Genomic DNA, 22,899 nt, shown 5'->3' with positions numbered 1-22,899 from the left:
GAATGAAAAAAGTATATTTAAAACCCAATTTAATAAAATGCAGGACCCAAGTTCTAAAACTTCAACTGTTTAAAATCTTCAAAGTGAGTGATCAATTTTTAAGGACTATTATGTATTTCACAAGTCCAGTGCCATTTTATGGGACAATCAAGTAACTTTTACCTTCAGCTCTTAATTTATTTTTTTTAATCAAATGTGACTTAAAAACAAGTTGACTTTGTAATTTAACGTCTTGTCTCTTTAAGAAGCTCCTGCTCTTTCAGAGACTCCAAAGTTCCTCCGTTGAGCCTTTAACATCGTTCTTAGAAACGTACTCAGAAGTAGTTTGCATGATGAGCTCAGCAGATGCGCAGTTTCACCAGGCGTTTGCTAATTACTGACGCCGCTGGACTTAAGCAATAGAGAGGGAGAGTCGCGGGGAAATGGTGCTCTGTGAGACCGCAGCTCCAACGAAGAGCTGTGCGTGGAAGGCGAAGCTCAGTGAGAGCAAGCGTTTAGGTAACCCATAATGGTTGCCATGGGAGATTACAGGATTTCTACAAACATGCATGAAAGAGTCAAGCCAACCATCCAGGTATGTTTATGATGAGGGAATAACATTATAACATAAAGTAAAAAAAAAAAAAATCTATTTTACATAATACCCACTAAAAAGTCTCATGCATAGATTTTGTAAAAGAGAGTTTAAAAACAAGACACCAGTCAATCATTGGACAACTTTTATTCAAATAAATGTATAGAATTTTAGGTTGTTAATTTAATAAATATGCTTTCCTTTTATTTGTGCAACAATTGTTACTAGTTATGATCCAACAGGCTACAAGCAAATTCACAAAACAGTTTTGTAAATGACTACCATCCCCTGCACTGTTAAGTAAAATGAGTATTTACATCGGTAAGAACTATAAAAATGACAAAAACTTTTTATTCCTCACGAGTGGCTCAGACTGTCTTATCTGTGAAGAAAGACCTTCAGGTTTCTTCAGGAAAAATAAAAAATAAAAAGATCAGGACAGAGGAAGCTAATCTCAGCAGCCTTCTTTATCATTCAAACAGATAGCACGCTCAATTTCCGCCATGACGCCCGTCGGACTCTCACCACTGGTTGAGACAGGAGAGGAAGAAAATGTCAGCAGGCAGCTCGAAGCTTCTCGCAGCTCTACAGGAAGTGGATGTAGTGGCAGGGAGGCCCCTTAAAGAGGCGCCTCTGCACACAGAGTGTAAGGCTTGTTAATATTCTCTTGGTTTGCTGCAGAAATATGCTCCAATTAGAGTGGGCTCAGACACATTTCTTCCCAGTAGATTCAAGTACTGATGAACTATAAAAACAGAGACACCAGCAAGAGTTAGATAATTACCTTAAAATACCGATCTGGAATTTTGTGACACAGCAATGACACACATAGGCAAAACAGCTACAAAAAACGTAAATAAAATGCCTTTTTTTTTCCTACCACACTTTTTCCTTCTACTCTGCTTTCTATGAACATGCTTAGAGATAATATTAAAGGGTCAGTTTCCTACAATGACCTTTCAAAGCTTGCACTCCATGTGGAGGGTCAAGGCAGCAGTCTTTACCATGATTATGTAGGTCCATAAAAATAGCGTTTTTGTTTTAATAAAAAAGAAAATCTAATTTCTCTTGCTGTAAGACAATTATCAAAATGAACAGAAAGAAATACTTTATATATATTAACATATATGTTTATAGAATCTAAATAAGTTTTACTTGTTTAGTTGTACTGTTAAGACAAATTCATTTTCAACGATATTCTATTTATTTAGAGGCAGCTTTAACAAGCAAACATCTGGAGTTTTATCCTTCAAATAGCAAGACGCTACTTTTAAAGTTTCATAGGTTTGTAAACGTATTACCTAAGTCAGAATTCTGTTTTCCAGAACAAAAAACAAAACCCAACAATCAACCGTTTTGCAAAAATGTGACCCTTGCTCAAGATCCATGAAAGTGACGTATCAGGTGACGTTTTTCCTCCAAAAAACAGAGCTGTCCCTTCAGTATCAGGAGTCAGTTCCTGCTTGCAGCAGCATTAACACGTTAATAGAAAAAAAGCTGACTGAGGTGTTTCAGTTAATTATGGTGAATGAATAAAATAAGGAAAGGCAAATCAAAGAAGAAAAAGCTTCTGAGTAACAAGAAAGTGGGTTAAAATTAAAAGCTATTTCTTAGAAGAAAAAAAAAAAACAATATGAGTGAGCATACCCATGTGTGGGCAAGTCTCTCCTAGCCATCCAGTATGACCTGAATCTCAGATAGTCTGGAACAGCTAGGCGTCCCCATTCTCTGGGCCCTTTGGTACAACTCTGAGTCCCCAAAGTAACGAGCACGATACAGCAAGCCTTCCTCTGAAAGACAAAAACAGCATGTCAAAGATCAAAGGTACAGTACTTGGTCTAACAAACCAAGTGTCCAGACCTAGTATTTCAATATAGTCATATTCCAACATGCTAACCTGGGGAATGTAAAAGACTTACTCTGCTGCTTCTCCTTCCAGCAGTTGTTTCTTAGGTTAGAGATATAGTCTTCTTCTACATTTCTTTCAACATTCTTCAGGTTATTGCCTGTAAATTCTTCATTGAAACGGTCCCCCACAAAGAAAGGCACCTTTAGGTGTGGCGTATGCCTTTTGTGAATATGTCCGGCTGATCTGACAAACGGAAAGCAGGGTAGGTCAGACAGATGTTGAAACACTTTTGGTGTAACCACAATCCCCTCCCCACCACACTTACGGACGATAGCTAAGGCTGTACGGAGGCTGCGTGACCATCAACTGGCTGAGAGCAGAAACAACGATGAGAATTAAGATGGGCATGAGCTGGACCAGCAGAGCGAAGCCGCCCTGTTCAAAGAGAAAAAGAGATGCCGTTTAATGACAAAGTATACAATTATTTAAACTAGGCGTTGCTAAGGTATCGCAAATCCAGCTTACATCTCTCTGCTGTTCTCTTCTTTCTTGTCTATTCTGGTGTGCAAAATGCATTCTTCCATTCCTGTAAACATGGACGTTACCTGAGAAGAAAACAAACAAAAAAAAAAGTTGTTGAACATAATCACGCGACAGACTGGCGACCTGTCCAGGGTGAACCCCGCCTCTCGCCCGGAACGTTAGCTGGAGATAGGCACCGGCAGCCCTCCCGACCCCACTAGGGACAAGGTTGTTAGAAGATGGATGGATAAACATAATCATTATCTGACTGAATAATATTAAATATTCCTTTAAAGAAATCTACAAATCTACAGGACTTCACTGCAACTTTTGAGATACTGATTTGAGAGAAATACTGCATTGCATATTTAGTATTTTGTTGTATATACAGAACACGCTGCACATTTATTCTGCATACAGCAGAACTGTAGGCCAACCAGTCATTATACTTTAAATATGTAACAAAACAGAATAGGCCTGTCATGATAAATTTTGCTTGACATTAAATTCTCCCACAAATTATTGAAATAGATGATAATATTGCTATTTTGAGACAATTTCAACTAACATAAAGGTAATAGCATTATAATGCAAATACATCCTCTCAAAGATCAAGAAAACCATAATTTCTAAAACACGACAAAAGAACTGGAAGACATTTTTAATATCCAAAGGATCTAAACAAAACAAAACAAAAATAAATGAAACTGAAATAAAAACCTACACACAACCGAAATAAGAAATAAAATAGATTATTAAGTCTCTGAAAACAAAATTTCCCTTAGAAAAACATTAATCGTTGGTCTCAGATGGGGAAAATAGGCAAAAGTCCCAGTTAGGATTTTTGTAAACAAAAATGCAAACTAACAGAACACTGCATATGAAAAACTCTGACTCACTACTCCTAGCAGGAGTCTCATGCTATCAGACCAGGTGCCTGATGCAAGAGTTCACAGCTAAGGCAACAAGAAGAGGAGTCAGTCAAGACTGATGCACCAGAGCAAAGCCTTTTATCACGTAGTCTGGTAGAAAGACAAACAGGAAGAGAATGGCGTAATTTGATTTATCACTTATTGTGACAGGCAGCAAAGTTGTACCAAATCTCTGAGCTGTAATTATGTTACAAAATATTTTTTTAAAAAGTATTGCTTCAAAAAAATAAACAAACAGCAAGTCAAATGGTTCTAACTATGCTCATTCATCCAGAGAATGTTTGATAGTAAAAGCTAACAAAGCTCATTAAAAAGACAGAGGTATAATGAACACTAACATCATTGCACTTTGTACTGAAGATGCCTCTTACTTTATCCACTCACTAGAAGTCAAGCGATATGTTATCTCCCTTAAAAGGGGCCATCATACCAGTGACCATATGTAACTTTGTCAGACGTTAATGCTTTACTATAAAGATCAGGAAACAAACAGGAAATATAACCAGTAGTTCTCCAGCAAGTTTGCTGCTATTTAATTAAAATCCTGAACTCCACTGACCGCAATAGGTTTGTTCAAATGCACTGATTTAAACCAATGTGATGATAGATTTAGACACAGACTTTTTTTTTTTTAAGAATGACACCTATAGTCTCACTTGATTTGATTTCACTTTGAAATATTTCGTGGAAGAGCGTCCAAATACAAAAACAACTTTGTAACTTAAAAACACCTGCTGCTTATTGCGGGGTAGAGTTTGACTGTGCAGCACAGCCATAACACCTGCACTTAGAGCTGTCATCATGTGTCATTAGTGAGTGTAAGCAAGTTCTTATTATGCACTGAGAGACGTCTAGTACCAAACGGATATAATTTTTACGAGGAAGAAACATGTTCAAAAATGTTTTTTTGTTTGTTTTTGGAACTGTTTAGTTGTAATACCCCACTGCTCAAGAACACAATAAATTTAGAAGCAGCCCTGTACATCCCTGGCATGTTTTTAATATAATTTTGCCTCCACTCACTTGTTGGGAAGCCTCCACCAAAGAACATGTTAAAAAGGTCCTCAGGAGAAATGTCTGCTTCAAAATCGTGATGATGTCTGTGTCTGCTTGGTTGTGTTCGCTCCTCCCCATACTGGTCATACTGTCTTCGTTTTTCAGGGTTACTTAGAACAGCATAGGCGTTGCCAATGGCTGGAAGAGACACACAGAGGAGTTGTTAGTACAAGCTCCCAGAAACGGCACAGAAAAGACATGGAGACACGCAACTTACCTTTAAAAGCCTCCGTAGCTCCAGGCGCGTGATTTTTATCCGGGTGAAATTTCAGGGCGAGCTTCCTGTAGGCCTTCTTAAGGTCCTCCTCAGAAGCTGACTTTTCCACTCCCAGAATTTGGTAGTAATCTTTACAGCTCTTAATCCTGAATTAAACACAAAAGTCTCTGTTACGACATGAACGGAATTTACTTTGAAACAAAAGAAAAGAAAGGAAAAGTGCAGGGGTCAGGGACAAAGCACCTCAATTGACTAACTAAGGTGATGGAACCACAAGGGGTGTTGCAACTACTCGGAGATCACACTTCAGTTTCCATTGGAAAATCCATACTGGGATGTTGCAAAGAAGAATTTAGCTGATAGTAAAACCTATGATTCAGGAGGAGCAATCTGACTGTCTTGACCTGGTCACTGAATAGATAATCTTTGACTTTGCACAGAGTAGAGCTGATTAAGGAAAAAAAAAAAAACAATGATAATCATGTTCACAGGTAATTCATAAGTTTTTGTTGGGTGTGAATAGAAGCCAAGTCTCAGCTCAGTGTTAATTTCCATCATCTGCTCCTTTTATTTAGAAACATTTGAGAAGTTAAGACATTCCACTGCCTACAGGTAACAGATGAGGAAAACGTAAGTTATAACATAATGTTAAGTTACCGAAATAGATAGGACACGCTCAAAATAATTTAGAGTCATCAAACATCGCCTTCTCTTGAATATCTTAACTGAATGAAATTTTGAAAAATGATTAGAGGTCTCTGACTTATCTATGTGAAGCTGACACCCCACCCAAAAATCCAGCAAATAGTCTGAGTGACTAGTGCTCTGTTTGTGCCGTTAAAATTTTTGCTTGTGCAGCTTGGTTTCTGAGATATTAAAAATGATTTTTTAGGTCATTCAGAGTTCACCATCCCCCCCATCTTGCTCCAAAACAAACCAAAGTGGGCTACTTCGTTATTGCTCCATTTGTGCAGGTTTATGCTGTTAAGATTTTCGTTTGTGCAGCTTTTGTGTTTGAGACATTAAAAGTTATAATTTTGGCCGATGACGTCACCAGCCTCCCATCAAAGTGTACTACTTTGTTAGTGCTCCGTGCAGGTTTGTGCGTTAAAATTACCGCAGCAAAGTTGTTGTCAAGTTGGATATTGGATACTAGTGCTCCGCGCAGTGAGCAGCACCTGCCTCAAGGTTGATCCGATTTCTGAATGCTAATTTCAGCCAGCCATTCTCTACCGCTCCCTCCTCAAGCACTCAGAGGTTCACTTAGGGACTGTCAACAAATTTTCGAACCAAACACTCCTAAGAAACAAATGTAAATAGATATCTTGCCTTGTGACCAACTGACACAAAATTCATCCTGTTACACAAGATGCACTGTTCTCTAGAGAATTTTTAAGACATACTCAATATTTGTAATAATTGTAATATTAAAAAGTATATATTTTTTTTCTTAACAAACCTGCACAAACGGAACACTAACCACTCAGACTATTTGCTGGATTTTTTGATGTGGGTGGGGTGTCAGCTTCACTCAGCTCTCAAAGCTCAGTCCTCCAGTTCTCCAACTGTTAAACGCATCCTGAGTCCAAAACAAAAATGTGTCCCAGTACCAACAAACCTTAATTTAATTTCCCTTTGGGATTAAAAAAGTATTTTAGAATTTAATTAAAAACACAATTTGGGTCTCCTCTGTCCTGTAAATGTCAAGATTGACTTCTTCTTTTTGTGAAACCACTAAATTTACAGACAGAGCTTTCTTAAAGAGTGTTAAGCATCTTTCGCTTTAGGATCGCAACCGTTCACATGTTTCAGAGTAAACTGAAGAACTAAATCATCCCATATTTAAAACTTTTAAAACACACCAAGTCTAATTTGGGAAACTGTGGCTGAGCGGTAGAGTGTTACAGTTGGAAGGTTGGGGTTTGATTCCAGATTCCTCTCATCATATGTCCATGTGCCCCTGGACAAGGAACTTAACCCCAAGATGCCTACTGATCTGCCCATTTGTGTAAAAATGTGTGTTTGTGGGAATGGGTGAATATGCCTGTAGTGTAAAGCGCATAGAGAGGTCGGTATGAATGGAAAAGGCGCTATATAAATTCTGTCCATTTTTTATTCTACATACATGATAGTGTAATCATTAGTGGGCAATCCTGGTCCTCCAGGGCTGGAGTCCTGCAACTCTTAGATGACTCCCTGGTCCAACACACTTGAATCCACTAGCTGAATCACCTCCTAAGTGCAGTCAAGTTCTCCAGAGTCCTCCTAATGACCTCATTATTTGTCTCAGGTGTGTTGAAGTAGAGAAACCGGCCCTCGAGGCCTGGAGCTGCCCACCTCTGAATACTTGTTCGGATGAAAAGTTTGACCTGAATCACAACTCTTTTGATAAAAATATCGCTAATATACCAGGAAATGAAGTTCAGCATTGTAAATCACTAACACGAGAATAAACACTGCAAATATGTCAACATACGTGTTACCATATGACCAGACCGCTTGTGGTTAAGATAATAACACGCATCGGAAAGAAAAATAAATGTGCTCTCACTTTCTGACCGCCTCCAGCTGCTCTGCTGTGTAAGATTTATCGGACTCCGAGGGGCCCTGAGACGCATTAGCTCCGTCTCTCTCGCCGCGGTGTCTCAGGCCGGGTCCGCCTCCGTTTACAGCACTGCCGTTCTCGTCTGGAGGCTTCCCATTCTGCGCTAATGACTCCAACAGGTCTGCAAGAGGGCGCACATGACCAATTTGCTGCCGTTTTAAGTTGCTTGCCTTTTGAGTTAATCCGCTGCTTTAGAACGCTAACATTTAGCATCGCTACCGTTACAGAGAACTTCAGCACCAGCAGTGAGTAAGTTAAGCTCGATTTAAGGTTACAAACAAGTAAAAATATTAAATAAACAATTGGTGGTAGCTTTAAAAAAAAACTACAAGTACCAGTTACGGCCTGTATCTATTAATGACAGCTATGTTAGCATTAGCTTGTTCGGTCTGCCAGCTCTGGCCCTCCACAGTAGATAGCGTCGCAAACAGGAGTTTAATCGACTTACTTTTAGCCTTATCTGTCGGAAATAGGCGCTGAGCCTTCTCCAGAAACTTTCTGGCTTTGTCCGGCTGATTATTACCGATTGCATTTAATGCTATTTTAATGCAACGTTCCGCTTCGTCCTTGTTTGAGTCCATCGCGACACAGCGGAAATGTTTACTTGCCCCGGGACGCAAAGAAATGACGTCGACTCACCTGCGGTCTGGGAAAATAGACGTAACAAAACGTTGTTTATTCCATACTGAAGTGTTTTTTAGTTAGATAATAATAAAAAAAACCCAATAAACTAACGCATGAATTAATTTAATGCATTAATAAATGAAGCATTTTTTTACGAAATTCTAGCTGACACAATATCAAGTGTGATAAAGATATCAAAATAAGTGTTCATAAGTGCTTTAGATTGAGTCATGTACACCTTGGAGTTAAGGGTGATCAAATTAGCTGCAGCAAAATGAACTATCAAAACAACTGTTGAAATGACAATGGAGTTTGTAATGAAAAGTTTTTTAAAAGGACAAAGGGTTTAATCACTGATTACAATTTTTTTTTCCATCTTGTCACAATTTTTTTTTTCCATCTTTTAATATGGTGAATGTGGATATTTTCTATTTCTTGCACTGTTTTACAAGAAACAGATAAATTGAGCAGATAAAATCTTATATAGGCATATGCGAATTTTAAAGGAAAAAATACAGTTGAAATTCAAATATACATTGGGCTATTTATATTTATTTCTAAAGAATTGTTGATCATAAATTAGTGTTGAAGTCTCTTTAATTTAACAACGTAAGACTATTTTACCAGGAATAACGCGCGCGCTGTTTTCCTTTTTTTGCTCATCGTTCACACTCCAGTCCAGTAGGTGGCGTTAAAAGCGCAAAAAGGTGACTTTCAAACAAGAAGTTAGTGTGGATCTGAAGCATGTTTTCCAAGCTCCTGAGACTCTGATGCAGTTCTTATTGTGGGTGTTGTATTTTCAATGTTTCATAGTCTCGCACTTTTCTCGGAAACATGTCTTTAACCGCGAAATGCTGCAGGTCAGTCATGGCTTTCAGACCAAATATATTTTATCCGAGGAGATCCTGCGTGCTGTTTTCAACTAGCGTTAGTCCGGCTGACGAAGGGACAGCGGGGTCGGGGTCACAGAAACGACGGCGAAGACGGCAGAAGAAAGCGGCCTGGACCGACGACCTGTCCTGGGAGGAGAGGCTGGCCGATGCGGTCACTCCTCTCTGGAGGCTGAGCTATGAGGAGCAGCTGGAGCTCAAGCAGAGCAATCATCGGAGGATCCTGTCTGAACTCTCAGGATCTCTTTCACCTGATCTCAGGTCAGCTTTACCAGCACCTGCCTCAGCTAAACTCAACTTCCCTGTCCTGCCTGTTCTGCCCTCCCCAGTCAGGGATGGCTACCGCAACAAATCCACGTTTTCAGTCAACAGAGGAGTGGATGGGAATCCAAAAACAGTTGGATTTTACCTAGGGACGGCCAGTCGGGGAAACATTGTCTGTGTGAACGGAGATCACCTGCTCAACATGCCGGAGAAGCACACACTAGTAGCCAGATGTTACCAGGACTTCATCCGCCAATCCTCTCTGGAGCCCTGCCTGCTGTTCCACACCGGGGGTCACTGGAGAGAGGTCACGGTGAGGACCAATGCGCAGGGACACACCATGGCTATAGTGTATTTCCACCCACAGATGATGACCGCAGAGGAAGTGGCTGTTCATAAGGCTGAGCTGGTGGAGTATTTCTCAAGGGGTCCTGGGTCAGCCTGTCAGCTAGACTCCCTGTTCTTCCAGGAAAGCACCATGACTCGCTGCACGCATGAGGAATCCCCGTACCAGCTACTGCACGGTCAGCCATATTTGTATGAGGAGGTGAGATATTCTGGATTTACCCAGAATCTGGAAATTTACTGCTCAAACTCTGCAGTTCCTTTCAGAAGTATCCATAACCCTTGAACTTTCCACATGTTGGCACGTTTACAACACCCAACTAAAACATGTTTTAATGGGAGTTTATATAAGTTTCACATAATGGTGAAGTGATAGGAAAACAACTCCTGGTCAAACTGTTATAGAGAAGGAAATACTTGAGAAAATCACTAAATAAGTTTTCCTGAGCAGCCTGAATATGTTCATAATGCAGTATACTCAGATTTTCTTATCCCTTAAAACTTAAATATGTACAGTCAGTTTTTTTAATTTGTCATTTTGCATAGTTGTACAAAATGCTCAAGGCACAAAATTAAAGATATTTCTTATTAAATTAAGTACAAGATGATTGTGCTTCAACCACAAATGGACATCATCTCATCCTATCATTACATCAGCATCCTTGCTAGCTGATTTGGCAGGTGTCTATACTGTATAACCAATTACACACTGGTGGACTTTGAACTGGGGAATAAATCCATTATAAAATTTTATTGAGGGAACAGAAAATTCTTATATCAGGTTTCAAAATTCAACAATAGCTACTGCAGAAAACTTAAGACTCTGTACGTTTAGATTGCAGGTCCATTTTCGACTCAAAGGTTCTCTTATACTTATTAAACACTGAAGAGAAAGTATGTCCGATCTGATGTGTTTCTGTTCTTGTATGTATTTTGCAGGTCCTGGGCTTCAAGTTCCGCATATCTGCCGATGCTTTCTTCCAGGTGAACCAGGCAGCTGCTCAGGTGCTGTATAACACGGTCAGAGACCTGTGTGTCCCAGGAGGAGCACAGTCAAAAACAGGAAGTACTCTGCTCGACGTGTGCTGCGGCACAGGCGCCATCGGCATTATCTCTTCTCCCAGAGTGGACAGGGTTATCGGTGTTGAGATCATAGAGCAGGCAGTGAGAGATGCCGCACACAACGCCGCTCTCAATAACGTAGAAAACTGTGAGTTTCTCCCTGGTAAAGCGGAGGTGGTGCTCCCTGCTCTCATGTCTCAGTTGAGCTCTGCACCCGGAGTCCTTACCGCTGTGGTGAATCCGTCTCGAGCTGGCCTCCATCCCAAAGTAGTCAGAGCGCTGAGAAACCAAGACGCTATCCGCAGACTGGTCTATGTGTCCTGTAAGCCAGACGGAGAGGCGATGAGGAACTTCAAGGAGCTTTGCTGTGCTCCTAATCAAGAAAAGAAGCTCACAGGAGACGCTTTTTCTCCCACTCTGGCTGTCCCTGTGGACATGTTCCCACATACTCCTCATTGTGAACTGGTGCTTCTGTTTGAGAGGTAGCGCGTGTCATTTTTTCGTACTTCCTTTCTTAACTAGCCTGACTGGATTAATGGTGGATTATGGCAGATGAATTTATTGTTACATTATTTTAATATGTATGTTTTCAGAACTCTGTGGTGTTATAAAGACGCTTTAAATTATGTTTTTAAATGAACATGTTGCTTATTGAGCAAACATTATCATGTTTGCTCAATGTTTGTTCATTGATTTGGTTTTATTGCACATGTAAGCAAAGACAAGTACGGCGGATTTCCTTCTTTTTATTTCCAGCCCGAGCTTCAAAACTGGCAGATATCAAATAAAAATGAATATATTGTTTAGGTTTTTCATCTCATATTTGTGATATAACTTGCAATGTTAATATTCATGTTGTCTCAGCTAATATTCAGGCTAACAACATGTGAGTTTTTATCCTTGATTTAAAGGAACTCAGTGTTTCGGTTGTTTAATAGTTTTCTGGAAGGTTGTTCCAGAATTGTGGTTGATAGAAACTGAATGCTGCTTCTCCATACTTGGTTATGTTCATGCAACCAACAGTAATGGCGTTAACAAATCTTAAAGCTGATTTGGCTCTTAATGTCTTGTTTTTCTTTAGCCTCACTAATGCAGCATTAGCAGCAAATATGCAATAAAGGGAATAAAATGGCGTTAAACCCTGCTTCAGTCTGCTCCAGACAGGCAGTACCCACATTTATACAATAGAGGGTGCCATTACCTCTTCTCCAGATTCTTTTAGTCACAAGACTTGCATAAATCATCTGATTTATGATTATGAGCTCATCCCACTTACTCCAGTTCACTAAAGGTCAGAACACAAGCAGGGTACAGTAGGAGGGCAACAGGTGTTCTCCAGAGGTTACCTTCGTTTATCTGAGGTCATGTTTCTGAACTAAAGTTGCCTTGTTTTGCTGGATGAACGTTTTCAGTGTCAGCATATGGAAAAAGGACACGGAAAGGGACTTTTTGAAGTTTGCATAAGCACTGGCAGAGTAAAGGTTCAGAATAAGTCAAGGCCTAGAGAACCTTTGTAAGGTTTAGCATTTTAAGGATGTATTTCTTTGCATTTTTTAAAGTTGCATCATGCAAGGCAATGTGTATTTTTTTTCTTGGTTGCAAGGTTTACACAAACTATTTTAAGTTCAACTGGAAGGTAAACCGAATGGAACCAAAATAACACGTTTTCCACATTCCCCATGTATCCCAGCAAAACATTTCTGAACTTTATATTGGAAAAAAAGCCAAATTGATCTGTGAACATGGATAAATTGCACAGGTATAATGTCATGCAACAGAACTCATTGCTGGATGACATCATGGTGTGAAATGGAAGACCTTTGTTTGCAACCTCTTGCAATGATTAATCCTGACAACATCAGCCGGAGATGCTCGAGAAGATTGGGTAAGAGCTCCAGGTTATATAAAGATTTAGTTGGAGGAAAAAAAAAAGTTAAACATTGGTGAAGCAAACAGCCAATAGAATGCTGATACCTGCTGACATATTTCTCCAGCAGGATGTTGCTTTAAAACCACCTCAGGGCAAGAGACGAGTTGCATCTGTTACTGTTGCCTACATCTGTCCTGGTGCAAGAAGAACAAGCGGTAAGAAGTTTCTCCAATCGCAATCATGTTAACAGCAATTTCCGTTGTTCCAGTAACTGCTCTGAAATATGTATCTTATCAATGAACTTGAGTCTGAATGTTTATTTTCTCCGTTGCTCATCGTCCAACTTTTCTGAAAAGAAAAAAAATGGTGTAACATTGAGACAAAAGACATTTATCAGAATCTGTTATTGCTGTGGCATATTCTCACCCTGAAACTGTTGGGGAAATCTTAAATATTAATTTACTGATTGAAACACTGAATGTAGAGGCGTTTAGTGTTTAACTGTGGCCTCATCTGCTTCTTTTACCTTTTTTCTTTTAGCAGTGAGATGAAGCCATTGCGGTTTAATGCAATACTTCAGTCTCTTGGTCAACCCCTTTTGACTCCTCTCTTACAAATCGTATCTGGGCTTGAACAGTTTATGGTGAAATTATGGTCTTTTCTCTTCTGGATTATGTCTGCAGCTTAGAAAAGCAGCTGTAATGTTATCAGTATGTTTCTCAACATTTAGTGTTTCTTATTAAGGTTTCTTCAGTTACTATTAAATCAGATGTTATTGATTAGCACTTACTAGAGTTTTCTAGATGCTGACAAATTTCAATAGATTTTTTTGGCTTTTATGCCTTTTTTTTTTTTAAGTCATTTTTTTCAGGTGTTTCAATATTTACTCCCTGTACCGTCATGTCATAACAGATCACTTCATACATGGACTAATTTGTGTTTATTCCATTTATGGACTGCTTTAGTTTTCACATCCATCTAATGTGAATTCCAATGGAAATGTTAAAAGTGTATTTACTGGGGAAAAACATTGACATGTACAGTGCTTGTTTTCCGTTTTGTGTTGATCTTAAGGAAAACATCCTGTTTAAGTAAGACAGATGCGTGTTGGTCTTCATAAGGCAAAAAAACCGACAACGTTTTAAATGATCAAGCCATAAATTTCTATTTCCCTCTTGAATAAATGTGACCCACTTCTTATTAGCCACTCTTCTGTATGGGGAAAAAAACAAGAAAACATAACATTCAAGTAACAGGTGGGAGGATGGTCTACACCATTTTTACACATTTTTGTTTGATGTGCCAATAAATATAAAATATATATTTCCTAAGTTGACAACTAGTGCAAAAAATTACAAAAATATAAGGAAAGAGTCAAGTAAAATTGATGAATTATAATAAAAAAATCATCATAGCAACACTGGCAAAAATGACGTAAAAATCTACATATAAGCGATGGACAAGTCATTTATAATAATCGGGCAGAAAAACATTGACTGCAACGAGAACGTTCCTGTTGACGGCTGGTAGTCCAGCTGCAGCTGCCCGCTGTGGGCGCTGCAGGGTACATGAGCGCAGCTGCCAGCCGCCGTGCCTTCCTCTCCGTCTGTCCGTCCGCATCACGCTGCGCAGCGCATCAGACGGAATAACACCGTCCCCTTGTTCTGTTCGCGCTGTGCTTCCCCGCTGCAGAAACATGACCGAAACCAGGATTCATCGCGCCGACAAGCAGCAGAACGGAGACGCCATGGCGGAAACGTCGACCGTGGACGATGTTTTTGACGACACCTACAGAGAAAAAGAGGGGAAGAAGCCGCCCAGGATCCTGGTGTGGAGAAACATCATCCTGATGGGTTTGCTGCATATCGGAGCGCTTTATGGACTGGTTCTAATCCCTTCCGCATCGTGGTTAACTCTTGGATGGAGTGAGTATTTGCTGATTTTTGTCTGAATAGAATGCGTTGATGCTGTGTGAGCACTGCGAACCACAGAGCATACTGCCTGAGGGGATCAAGCCTGTGGGAATAATGGAGAATGAGTCACTCTGGCCTAATTTTAATGAGAGGGCCTGTATGAAGGTTTTCAACCCACTGATTCTATCTATCTATCTATCTATCTATCTATCTATCTATCTATCTATCTATCTATCTATCTATCTATCTATCTATCTATCTATCTATCTATCTATCTATCTATCTATCTATCTATCTATCTATCTATCTATCTATCTATCTATCTATCTATCTATCTATCTATCTATCTATCTATCTATCTATCTATCTATCTATCTAATCAATTTCATTTTCAGTCAAATGGCACCGTGAGTAAATAAAGCTAATATAATCTATTTCCAAATATAAAGGCAATCACCTTTACACCTCATGATGTTACAGCTAGTTGTGTTGTTTTTGGAGGGGCTTCTTTGGAAAGTTTTCTAAGGTGTGACCAAATAATCTCGGGGTGACACACCTAAACTGAAGGCCAGAACTGATTTTCTGGACTTTAATAAAGCTGTTATAGGGGGGGAAAGGGCAGAGTTAGAAATGGGTGATAGAAATTGGCATCCGATGCAGGACATTAAAGTGAAAATGGAATGAAGGTTGCAACCGATTGAACCATACTCTCTCCTGTCTTAAATTAATTTAAAAAAATAATATCTATACGGAAGACTGTGGTTGGATGACTAGAGATAGATCTTTATTGATTTGACTGAATTTTGGCTTGGTGCATAGAAACTAAACTGAATCATTGTAGATTTTTGGAGGCCTAACTAAAAACATTCAGGATACATTTTGGGCCTCTAGGAAGTGGACTCTCCTTTGCTTGAGCCTGTAAACTGTGAGACACAGTTTACCTAAGAATAACTTTCATTTGTAGCATGCCTCTGGATCAGCAATAGATCTTAAGAACAATACATGCTGACATCTTTGTGTCTGACAGATGAATTTAGCATGCTATCAATTAAATGTAGGTCTGGACTTTGACTGGGGCATTCTAGAACATGAATATTACTTGATCTAAACCAGTTTATTGTCAATCTGACTGTGTGTGGGGTCGAGGTCCTGCAGGAAGGTGCGCCACCGTCCCAGTCTAAAGTGTTTTTCTACAGCCTGTAGCTTTTTTTCCCCTGGTTTTTAAACATACTCTATTCAACTCTGGAAAGCTTCCATATCCCTTGTGAAGAAGCATCAACATAGCACTGCTAGTGGGGATTGTATGTTTCCTTCCTTTGTATCATACACCCATGACCATGAAGCTGCACTGGGTAACCACGCACTCACACATCCATGACTGACCAACCAATGGTATTTGCACCATTGACTTGGATGAATTTTGTTCAGTTTTCAGCACACTGGCCTGCAAAACAATTTTCCAAAATGCTTGAGACTGTGATACATTTCAGAAAAATCTGTATATTTGTGGCTTTGGGGTGAAGACACCGAATTTGCATCTAATTTTCTCCCTCATTTGAGCCCAAGTTGTAATATCTTCTACTTTTTCAAAGCTAAAGAAATATTTCAGACAAAAGTTTCTCAAGGTTGGCATAAAGGGTACACCGGATTGAAAAATCTTCACTGCACAAACCTTAAGGATTCCCTTCACATTTTCTATAGCAGTCCAATCCCCATGCTTCTGGAATGTCTCAAATTAGAAATATTTTAATTTCTGTGGTCCAAATAGTTTGCTGATTAATTTGTGACCTATATATGTGGACTGTTGTGGCGTGACTCAAGTCCCCCAACAATCTCTACTCTGTTTCTAGTCTGGCTCTGCATTTTTTTTCTTTTTTTGCTGGCTTTTCTAGGCTTAGCTGCATATTATTTCACAGGAGAAGACAAAGCACAATCACTTCCACTCAAGACATCCCATTGTGAGACTCATGGCACTGTAGCAGAATGCTTGTTGCCAGTCAGCCCCCAGATCTCAGATCCTGGCTAGTCCTGTCTAGGCCTCACAGAGACATGCATTCACCAGTTTTCCAACAGCCAAAGTGTGAGGGCCGACCTGCACACTCCCAATGTTTCTCTAAAGAAGCAGAGGGTTATGAAAATGAACATGGTAGCCTAGTGAGTCAGGTCTCATGGGTGTAAAATTCATCTGAAGTGGAGACAGTTTCCCTGTAAGATACCTCTCTCTTTCTTCCAGCTGCTGTGTGCTACATGATAAGTGCTCTTGGTGTGACTGCTGGTGCACACAGATTGTGGAGCCATAGGTCCTATAAGGCTTCTGTTCCCCTGCGAGTCTTCCTCGCTCTTGGCAACTCCATGGCATTTCAGGTAAAACACGCAAACATGTAAACATAGAACATTCAACCGTCTTTGCAAAAGACTTTCTTTTGTTTTTACCCCTTAAACCTTTTCACATTTGCCAAGTTACAACTTCAATGTATTTGAGTGGAACAATGTGTGATAGAGCAAAACAGCAAAACAAATTAGAACATAATTATGAAGTGTCAAATTTCTCTTGATTTAGAGACTGACTGTGTTATAAATCCTTTTTTTAAAAAAAAAGCTCAGGCTGTATCAAAGAGGATATGGATAAGTCTTTCTCAGATTCTCAAGTGGTTGTAGGTTTGAACTTTGAATCAACCATTCCAGGAGCTGGCTGTGCTTTTGCACTAAAACGTCCCATTGACTATTTTTAGTTTTTCCTCCCTGGAAGGCTGGAAGGTGAACCTCGACCTTTTGCTGCTCCTAACAGGTTTTGTTCCATGATTGCTCTGTATTTAGCTCCATTAATATTCCCATCAACTCTGCTGAAGAAATCATTTCATTGCCTGCACCGCTTTTCATGGTGAGGGAGCTTTTTTTTTCCAACAAAGTCAATTTTTCATCCCATATAACAATTTGCATGTAAGCCAAACAGGTTTGTTCTTTTCTGTCCAAAACATCCATATTTTTGCTGTGTCCCATACATGGCTTGTAGGCAAACCTTTCACAGGACTTCTTGTAATCTTTGTTCAACACTGTATTCTTCTTGCCACTCCACTCCATTAAGGCCTACTTTATGGAGTGCACAACTAAGACCGTCCTGTCAACAGTTTTTGAATTTCTTCAGCTTCTCCAGAGTTAAAATGATTAATGCACTCCTTGCGCTGCCTATCTATTAAGGTGGACAGCCATATCTTGGTAGGTTTGTATATTTGTTACATGTTTGATGACAGTTTGAACAGTTTTCTGCTTCAGGCTCCTCTTCTTCATCAGCGATCTCTCTGTGCTCCTTGGTTTTTAAAAAGCCGTTTGACCTTTAATACTGTCTAAATAACCACTGGCGCATTTTATTTATACTGAAATGAAATTACATAAGTGGATTCTGTTTACTAATTAGATGACTTCTGTAGACAAGGGTTACATTGGAGTTTATTTAGGTGTATCAGAGCAAGTGGGGCTGAAGAAAACTGTGGGCGTCACTTTTGAATTTCCCTTTTTCATTCTCTTCACAATTATTATCTACTTTATTGATATGTCACGTAAAAGTTTAATAAAATACGGTCAGGTGAGCATAACAAAATGCAATAAAAAGATCAAAGGGTGTGAATAGTTTTACAAGGTGCTATACAGTTTAACTCGTCTGCCATAAAAAATGTTCTGAAGCAGCTTTATCATGAAGGAAAAAGCCCGTGGTTTTCTAAGCGTGTAGTATTATCCATAGAAGACATGGAAAGACACTGCATTTGTTGTAGCATCAATATTTCAGTAAAAGTTCTTGTCCCTCATGAATCTGGTGGTCTGAGATCTCCGTGTGTATCTGTCAGTGATTTTCACAGTCGCTTTTTTTTCTCAATGTAAAGAATGACATATATGAGTGGGCCAGGGACCACCGTGTCCACCACAAGTACTCAGAGACAGACGCAGACCCTCACAACGCCAAGCGGGGTTTCTTCTTCTCCCACATCGGTTGGCTGCTGGTTCGCAAACATCCCGATGTCATCGAAAAGGGACAGAAACTGGAGCTGGGAGACCTGAGGGCGGACAGAGTGGTGATGTTCCAGAGAAGGTGAGGAAAAATTCAACTGTTGCGACATGCAGCCCCCTGCCAGCAGGAGGCAATACTTGGTAATGCTTTTAATCCATTGCAACCATTAGCAATAAAGATGTATCATACATTTATGCAATGCAGTATGATGTTGCAGTATGATGTTACGAATGATGTAGTAATTCATGTGACAACTCTTTGTCTGGCTAAAGTGACCAATGTGATAATAGTGTGACTATGACAACATTGTTTCCACTGACTGGACATTTGTCCTCATCCTTGGTCAGTTGGAAGCAATCCCACAATTTCAGTAGTTTTTCAGCAATAGCATAGTAGTATAAATGTTGTTCCAGCCACTGTCTCGGGTGGCTCTTATACTGTGGACTAGTCTTGCAGTAGATACTTTTGTGGGCATGTAACATTTTTCTGCTCTTATGATACTTATTAGCTTCACATTGTTCCAGATTTGCATTTTTTCGACATGCTTATGTGACGCTTTGTGACTTTTGACGTTATCTCTTTGCTCTCCTTTAGGAACTACAAGCTGTCTGTCGTGCTGCTCTGCTTCCTTGTCCCCACGTTGGTGCCCTGGTACTTCTGGGGCGAATCCTTGGCTGTGGCTTATTTTGTTCCTGGACTTCTGAGATACACTGTGGTGCTCAACGCAAGCTGGCTGGTGAACAGCGCTGCACACATGTGGGGCAACAGACCATATGACAAGACCATAAATCCAAGGGAAAATCCACTTGTGGCCATTAGTGCCATAGGTGAGCATTCATTAATTATTTTTAGCTTTTCAGTAATGATTTTGTGTCTTGATGCGGCTGAAGCACTTTTAGGTTGTCTTTCAAAGTCACCCAGGCTGGGGCTCTGCCTAAAGCGTTTGCATGTTGTCATTTGCAAAAGCAGAAGTTTTTCTTTTTAGCTGTAGCTGAACCAGCTATTGAGCTCAAATGTGCAGGAATCTTCCTAGAGAATTTATTAATAAAAAGACTTTAACCCCTTTTCAATTGAAAAGTGTTTGTCAGGTTTTTTTGACTCTTAAGATATTTACATTTGAAGGAAAGGCACTGTCAATGGTGAATTTTCAATAGTGAATCTACATTTGAAAAAGAAAAGCATGAAGATGTTTCAGTAGTCCAATCAGAGACTAAACTTCAACCCGAGTGAAATGCTGTGATGTGACCTTCGCAGTGTTGTGCAGAAACAAAAGTTAGCAGGCCTCAATGAACTGAACCAACAGACAAAATTCCTCAACAACAATGTGAAAGACCAATAAAGTCAGCAGTTTTTGCTGCTAAGAGTGGTTCTGCAAGCTAGTTAATGGGTTTTTACACAGCTCTTCCATTTTGTCCTCATCTGTCCTTATCAATAACACCAGTGGAGTGGGCTATGCATTTCTGTACATTTGACGTTTGTAAAACTTGGTGAAGACCAGATTATTTTCTTTATTATGTTCCAATATGTAAAGACCTTGGATTTAAATGGGGTATATTTTTATTATAGTTTTTCTTAAAAATAAGAGCTAGAAGCTCCTGCATCACAACGACAAACTAAAGTGAGCATAATGTGACGATAAAGGATAAAGGACGGCAGAAGCACTAATTGAAATATTTATATGCAGATGTGCAATTGTGAGATTATTAACCACAAAAGTATTTTCACTTCTGACAGAGTTACCAAGTCATCAAAGTGACCATCTGACTTCACATTTATCTCTCATCACGCTGGAGGAATCTTTGCTGGGAGGGTCACAGATTAACTCTGAGATAGTCTAAATCTGATGTAATATGTGAAATTAGATTTGGGAGGCTTGTGAACATCATTATAAAACAGTCCACCATTTTTGGCTTTCCAGATTCTAACTTAACTCTCTGAATTGCTTCAAATCGTACATCACATGGTGCATTTTACCCTTTCTTAGTATTTTTATTTTTTTTTTTTACAAATAAATTACATTCTTGTTGACCCTATTTTAACCTAAATTGTTTGCTAATAGACAATGATTCATACAACAAATTAGCTGAACATATCAAATAGACTCAGGAGACAATAGACCATTATAAACAGGAAAATCTATCCTCTGATGTTTTTAAAATCCTTCAGTTGGATTAAGCTTCAGGTCCTTTTTTAAAGGCGTACTCAAGGCGTTGTACAAAAAGACCTTTTTCCAAGTTCTTCACTGACTGAAAGATCTGTGGGGAGCACATCCTTTAGGTAATGTACAGGAAACTGGATAGAGTGGCAATAAACCAATTAGCTGAATGAAACCTCTGGCATCAAATTTAATCGTCTACAGCATTAAAAGATTGAGATATTATATGATATCATTTGTGTTTTCTCCCAGGCGAGGGCTTCCACAACTACCACCACACATTTCCCTTCGACTACGCTACAAGTGAGTTCGGCTGCAAGATCAACATCACCACCGCCTTCATCAACCTCATGTGCGTCTTGGGTCTGGCCAACGACCGCAAGAGGGTTTCCAGAGACACGATCGCCGCTCGCATTCAGCGAACAGGTGACAGCAGCTACAAAAGTGGCTGAGTACCGGGGTGAAGCCGCACTACAAACTCCCAGAGTGAGCCGACACGACGGACCGAGACAGAACGTAGCAACAAGTGCAGCAGCAATTTCGCTGGTGTGATGGCGATTACCATGCTTCTTTGTGAGACTAATATCGGCTTCAAAGAGCTGTTTCCGTTAAAAGTTGTGAACCTCTTTTAAGTTTTGAAGTGTCTTCACCAAGTGTTTTTTGCAACTAGTAGAGATTTAGTAGAGACATGTGCAAAACAGCTTTTTCATTATAATATTAAAGTGTCATTAAGAGAATGGATGTATTATTATTTTGTTTTTGGACCAGATGAAAAACAATATAAACAAAAATATATAAATATAAAATGTGTGTAAGTTATGTCTATAGGCAGTAATTAATTACAGAATGATTTTCTGCACATTATATTTCTACATTTACTTGCTGGTTATTAATTGTCTTTGGCACTTTGGAAGCTTTATTAAAACCTTTATGGTTTCTCTGCAAGCAAGAGTGAAGTCACTTTGCTTTAAGTCAGTGGTGCTTTGGTGCGCCCGAGAAGATGTGGATTTTTAGCCTGTTTTTTTCCCCCCGCTTAGTTTTAATTTGCTTTCGGTGATTTAATCTGACTAACCAATAGGCTGACATGTTAAAAATTAAAGTCAGCTCAGCCAGGCCTCCATTTGGCTGTTTTTTACTGTGGCCACAGAAGAAGACCGCTCCAAAGTACCATGTGGGGATGCTTTGACATCCATAGTGTCAATTTTTCTTCTCATTAAGGAATACGTTAGCTGACGTGACTCATTTTTGCTCTCAGTTAAATAAAAAGCCACATCAGACTACATATTTAACTCTCCCCTGAGAAGTGGACCTTTCTCTTACATTACCAGAAAATACTCTTTCAGTTATTAATGTTCTCCATCTCAGTCAGATATTCCAATGAGACATGGATGAGATGATTTATTCTTTTTCTCATATGTTAGAGTATGGAAATGTTTGGCCCAAATGCCTTATGAAAGTTGTGCACCTCCTTAAAGCTCATAGTGAATTATACAAATAAAGCAGGACTAATTATTAAGTGTTTGGTTTCTTTAAGCTTTTGTTCTGCAATTATATCCCCTGTCAGCCTAGTTTGTTTAACGTGATAGACAATGAATAATTAAAATAATCTATTTAAACTTTTCTTTCACCAAACAAGAATTTGCCCGAGAAACAAATAAAACTTTTTATGACATTTTTGAAAGTACCATTGTAATTTTTGTCAAATTTTCTCTATAACAAAGCAACACTTGTATTGTGTTGGGAAATGGCACTTTTATTTCAAATGAATGTTTTGTATCTACTGTATGTAAGGTAAATAAACCAAACTTTTATGCAACAAAATTGTACTTGTTTTTTAATGAGCCTATGTATTATTTTTTTTTAATATTCTGAACAGGAAAAATATTTATACACCCACTCCATTTCTCGGAAGCCACAGATTAAAAGTGAGTATGTAAAGGACCCGGATTCCTGCATGATGGAGATGACGGCAGAAGCTCAAGCGTGAGATGAAAGAGAGAGTGAGGAAGTGTGTGTGA

The 22,899-nt window shown here is 39.3% G+C and overlaps 3 protein-coding genes across 5 annotated transcripts; 2 read left to right on the top strand and 1 right to left on the bottom strand.

Annotated features, from left to right (window-relative positions):
* Nucleotides 1-1,040: 1,040 nt before the first annotated feature.
* LOC102236151 (dnaJ homolog subfamily B member 12-like) lies at nucleotides 1,041-8,386 on the bottom strand. The gene is made up of 9 exons (XM_005801588.2): nucleotides 8,204-8,386; nucleotides 7,702-7,876; nucleotides 5,151-5,296; nucleotides 4,901-5,071; nucleotides 2,949-3,028; nucleotides 2,749-2,858; nucleotides 2,494-2,666; nucleotides 2,222-2,364; nucleotides 1,041-1,319 (listed from the first exon to the last, which is right to left on the bottom strand). Exons 1-8 carry the CDS (start codon nucleotides 8,334-8,336, stop codon nucleotides 2,243-2,245), a joined length of 1,110 nt encoding a protein of 369 aa, XP_005801645.1. The 5' UTR covers nucleotides 8,337-8,386; the 3' UTR covers nucleotides 1,041-1,319; nucleotides 2,222-2,242.
* A 473-nt stretch (nucleotides 8,387-8,859) lies between these two features.
* On the top strand, nucleotides 8,860-11,746 carry trmt2b (tRNA methyltransferase 2 homolog B). Of its 2 annotated transcripts, none has more exons than XM_023327164.1 (2): nucleotides 8,860-9,846; nucleotides 10,818-11,746. In XM_023327164.1, the coding sequence occupies exons 1-2, from the start codon at nucleotides 9,214-9,216 to the stop codon at nucleotides 11,424-11,426; spliced, it is 1,242 nt and encodes a 413-aa protein (XP_023182932.1). In that variant the 5' UTR covers nucleotides 8,860-9,213; the 3' UTR covers nucleotides 11,427-11,746. The 2 variants fall into 2 exon arrangements, with proteins under 2 accessions (XP_023182932.1, XP_005801705.2); XM_005801648.3 differs by having other exon boundaries at nucleotides 8,865-10,080.
* A 1,018-nt stretch (nucleotides 11,747-12,764) lies between these two features.
* On the top strand, nucleotides 12,765-22,397 carry LOC102235901 (acyl-CoA desaturase-like). 2 transcript variants are annotated; one of them, XM_023327166.1, is made up of 7 exons: nucleotides 12,765-12,825; nucleotides 12,938-13,025; nucleotides 14,503-14,735; nucleotides 16,957-17,087; nucleotides 18,602-18,807; nucleotides 19,321-19,553; nucleotides 21,134-22,397. In XM_023327166.1, exons 1-7 carry the CDS (start codon nucleotides 12,780-12,782, stop codon nucleotides 21,331-21,333), a joined length of 1,137 nt encoding a protein of 378 aa, XP_023182934.1. In that variant the 5' UTR covers nucleotides 12,765-12,779; the 3' UTR covers nucleotides 21,334-22,397. The 2 variants fall into 2 exon arrangements, with proteins under 2 accessions (XP_023182934.1, XP_005801644.2); XM_005801587.2 differs by having other exon boundaries at nucleotides 12,935-13,025.
* Nucleotides 22,398-22,899: the final 502 nt, after the last annotated feature.

The sequence above is a fragment of the Xiphophorus maculatus genome, chromosome 22 (assembly GCF_002775205.1).
Source record: "Xiphophorus maculatus strain JP 163 A chromosome 22, X_maculatus-5.0-male, whole genome shotgun sequence".
In the NCBI taxonomy this organism is placed as follows: Eukaryota; Metazoa; Chordata; class Actinopteri; order Cyprinodontiformes; family Poeciliidae; genus Xiphophorus; species Xiphophorus maculatus.
The sequence above is the reverse complement of the archived record's forward strand: the minus strand, read 5'-3'. Positions and strand labels throughout refer to the sequence as shown.

Bases quoted from the DNA above. Each gene is read 5' to 3' on its own strand.
- LOC102236151 (XM_005801588.2), bottom strand. From the start codon at position 8,336: ATGGACTCAAACAAGGACGAAGCGGAACGTTGCATTAAAATAGCATTA. The intron at 5,297-7,701 runs GTGAGAGCACAT...TGTTTAATTCAG, and splicing joins CAGCTGGAGGCGGTCAGAAA to GATTAAGAGCTGTAAAGATT. The intron at 5,072-5,150 runs GTAAGTTGCGTG...TGTCTCTTCCAG, and splicing joins AGCTACGGAGGCTTTTAAAG to CCATTGGCAACGCCTATGCT.
- trmt2b (XM_005801648.3), top strand. From the start codon at position 9,214: ATGTCTTTAACCGCGAAATGCTGCAGGTCAGTCATGGCTTTCAGACCA. The intron at 10,081-10,817 runs GTGAGATATTCT...TGTATTTTGCAG, and splicing joins AGCCATATTTGTATGAGGAG to GTCCTGGGCTTCAAGTTCCG.
- LOC102235901 (XM_005801587.2), top strand. From the start codon at position 12,780: ATGATTAATCCTGACAACATCAGCCGGAGATGCTCGAGAAGATTGG. The intron at 12,826-12,934 runs GTAAGAGCTCCA...ATATTTCTCCAG, and splicing joins GAGATGCTCGAGAAGATTGG to CAGGATGTTGCTTTAAAACC. The intron at 17,088-18,601 runs GTAAAACACGCA...CTCAATGTAAAG, and splicing joins GCAACTCCATGGCATTTCAG to AATGACATATATGAGTGGGC.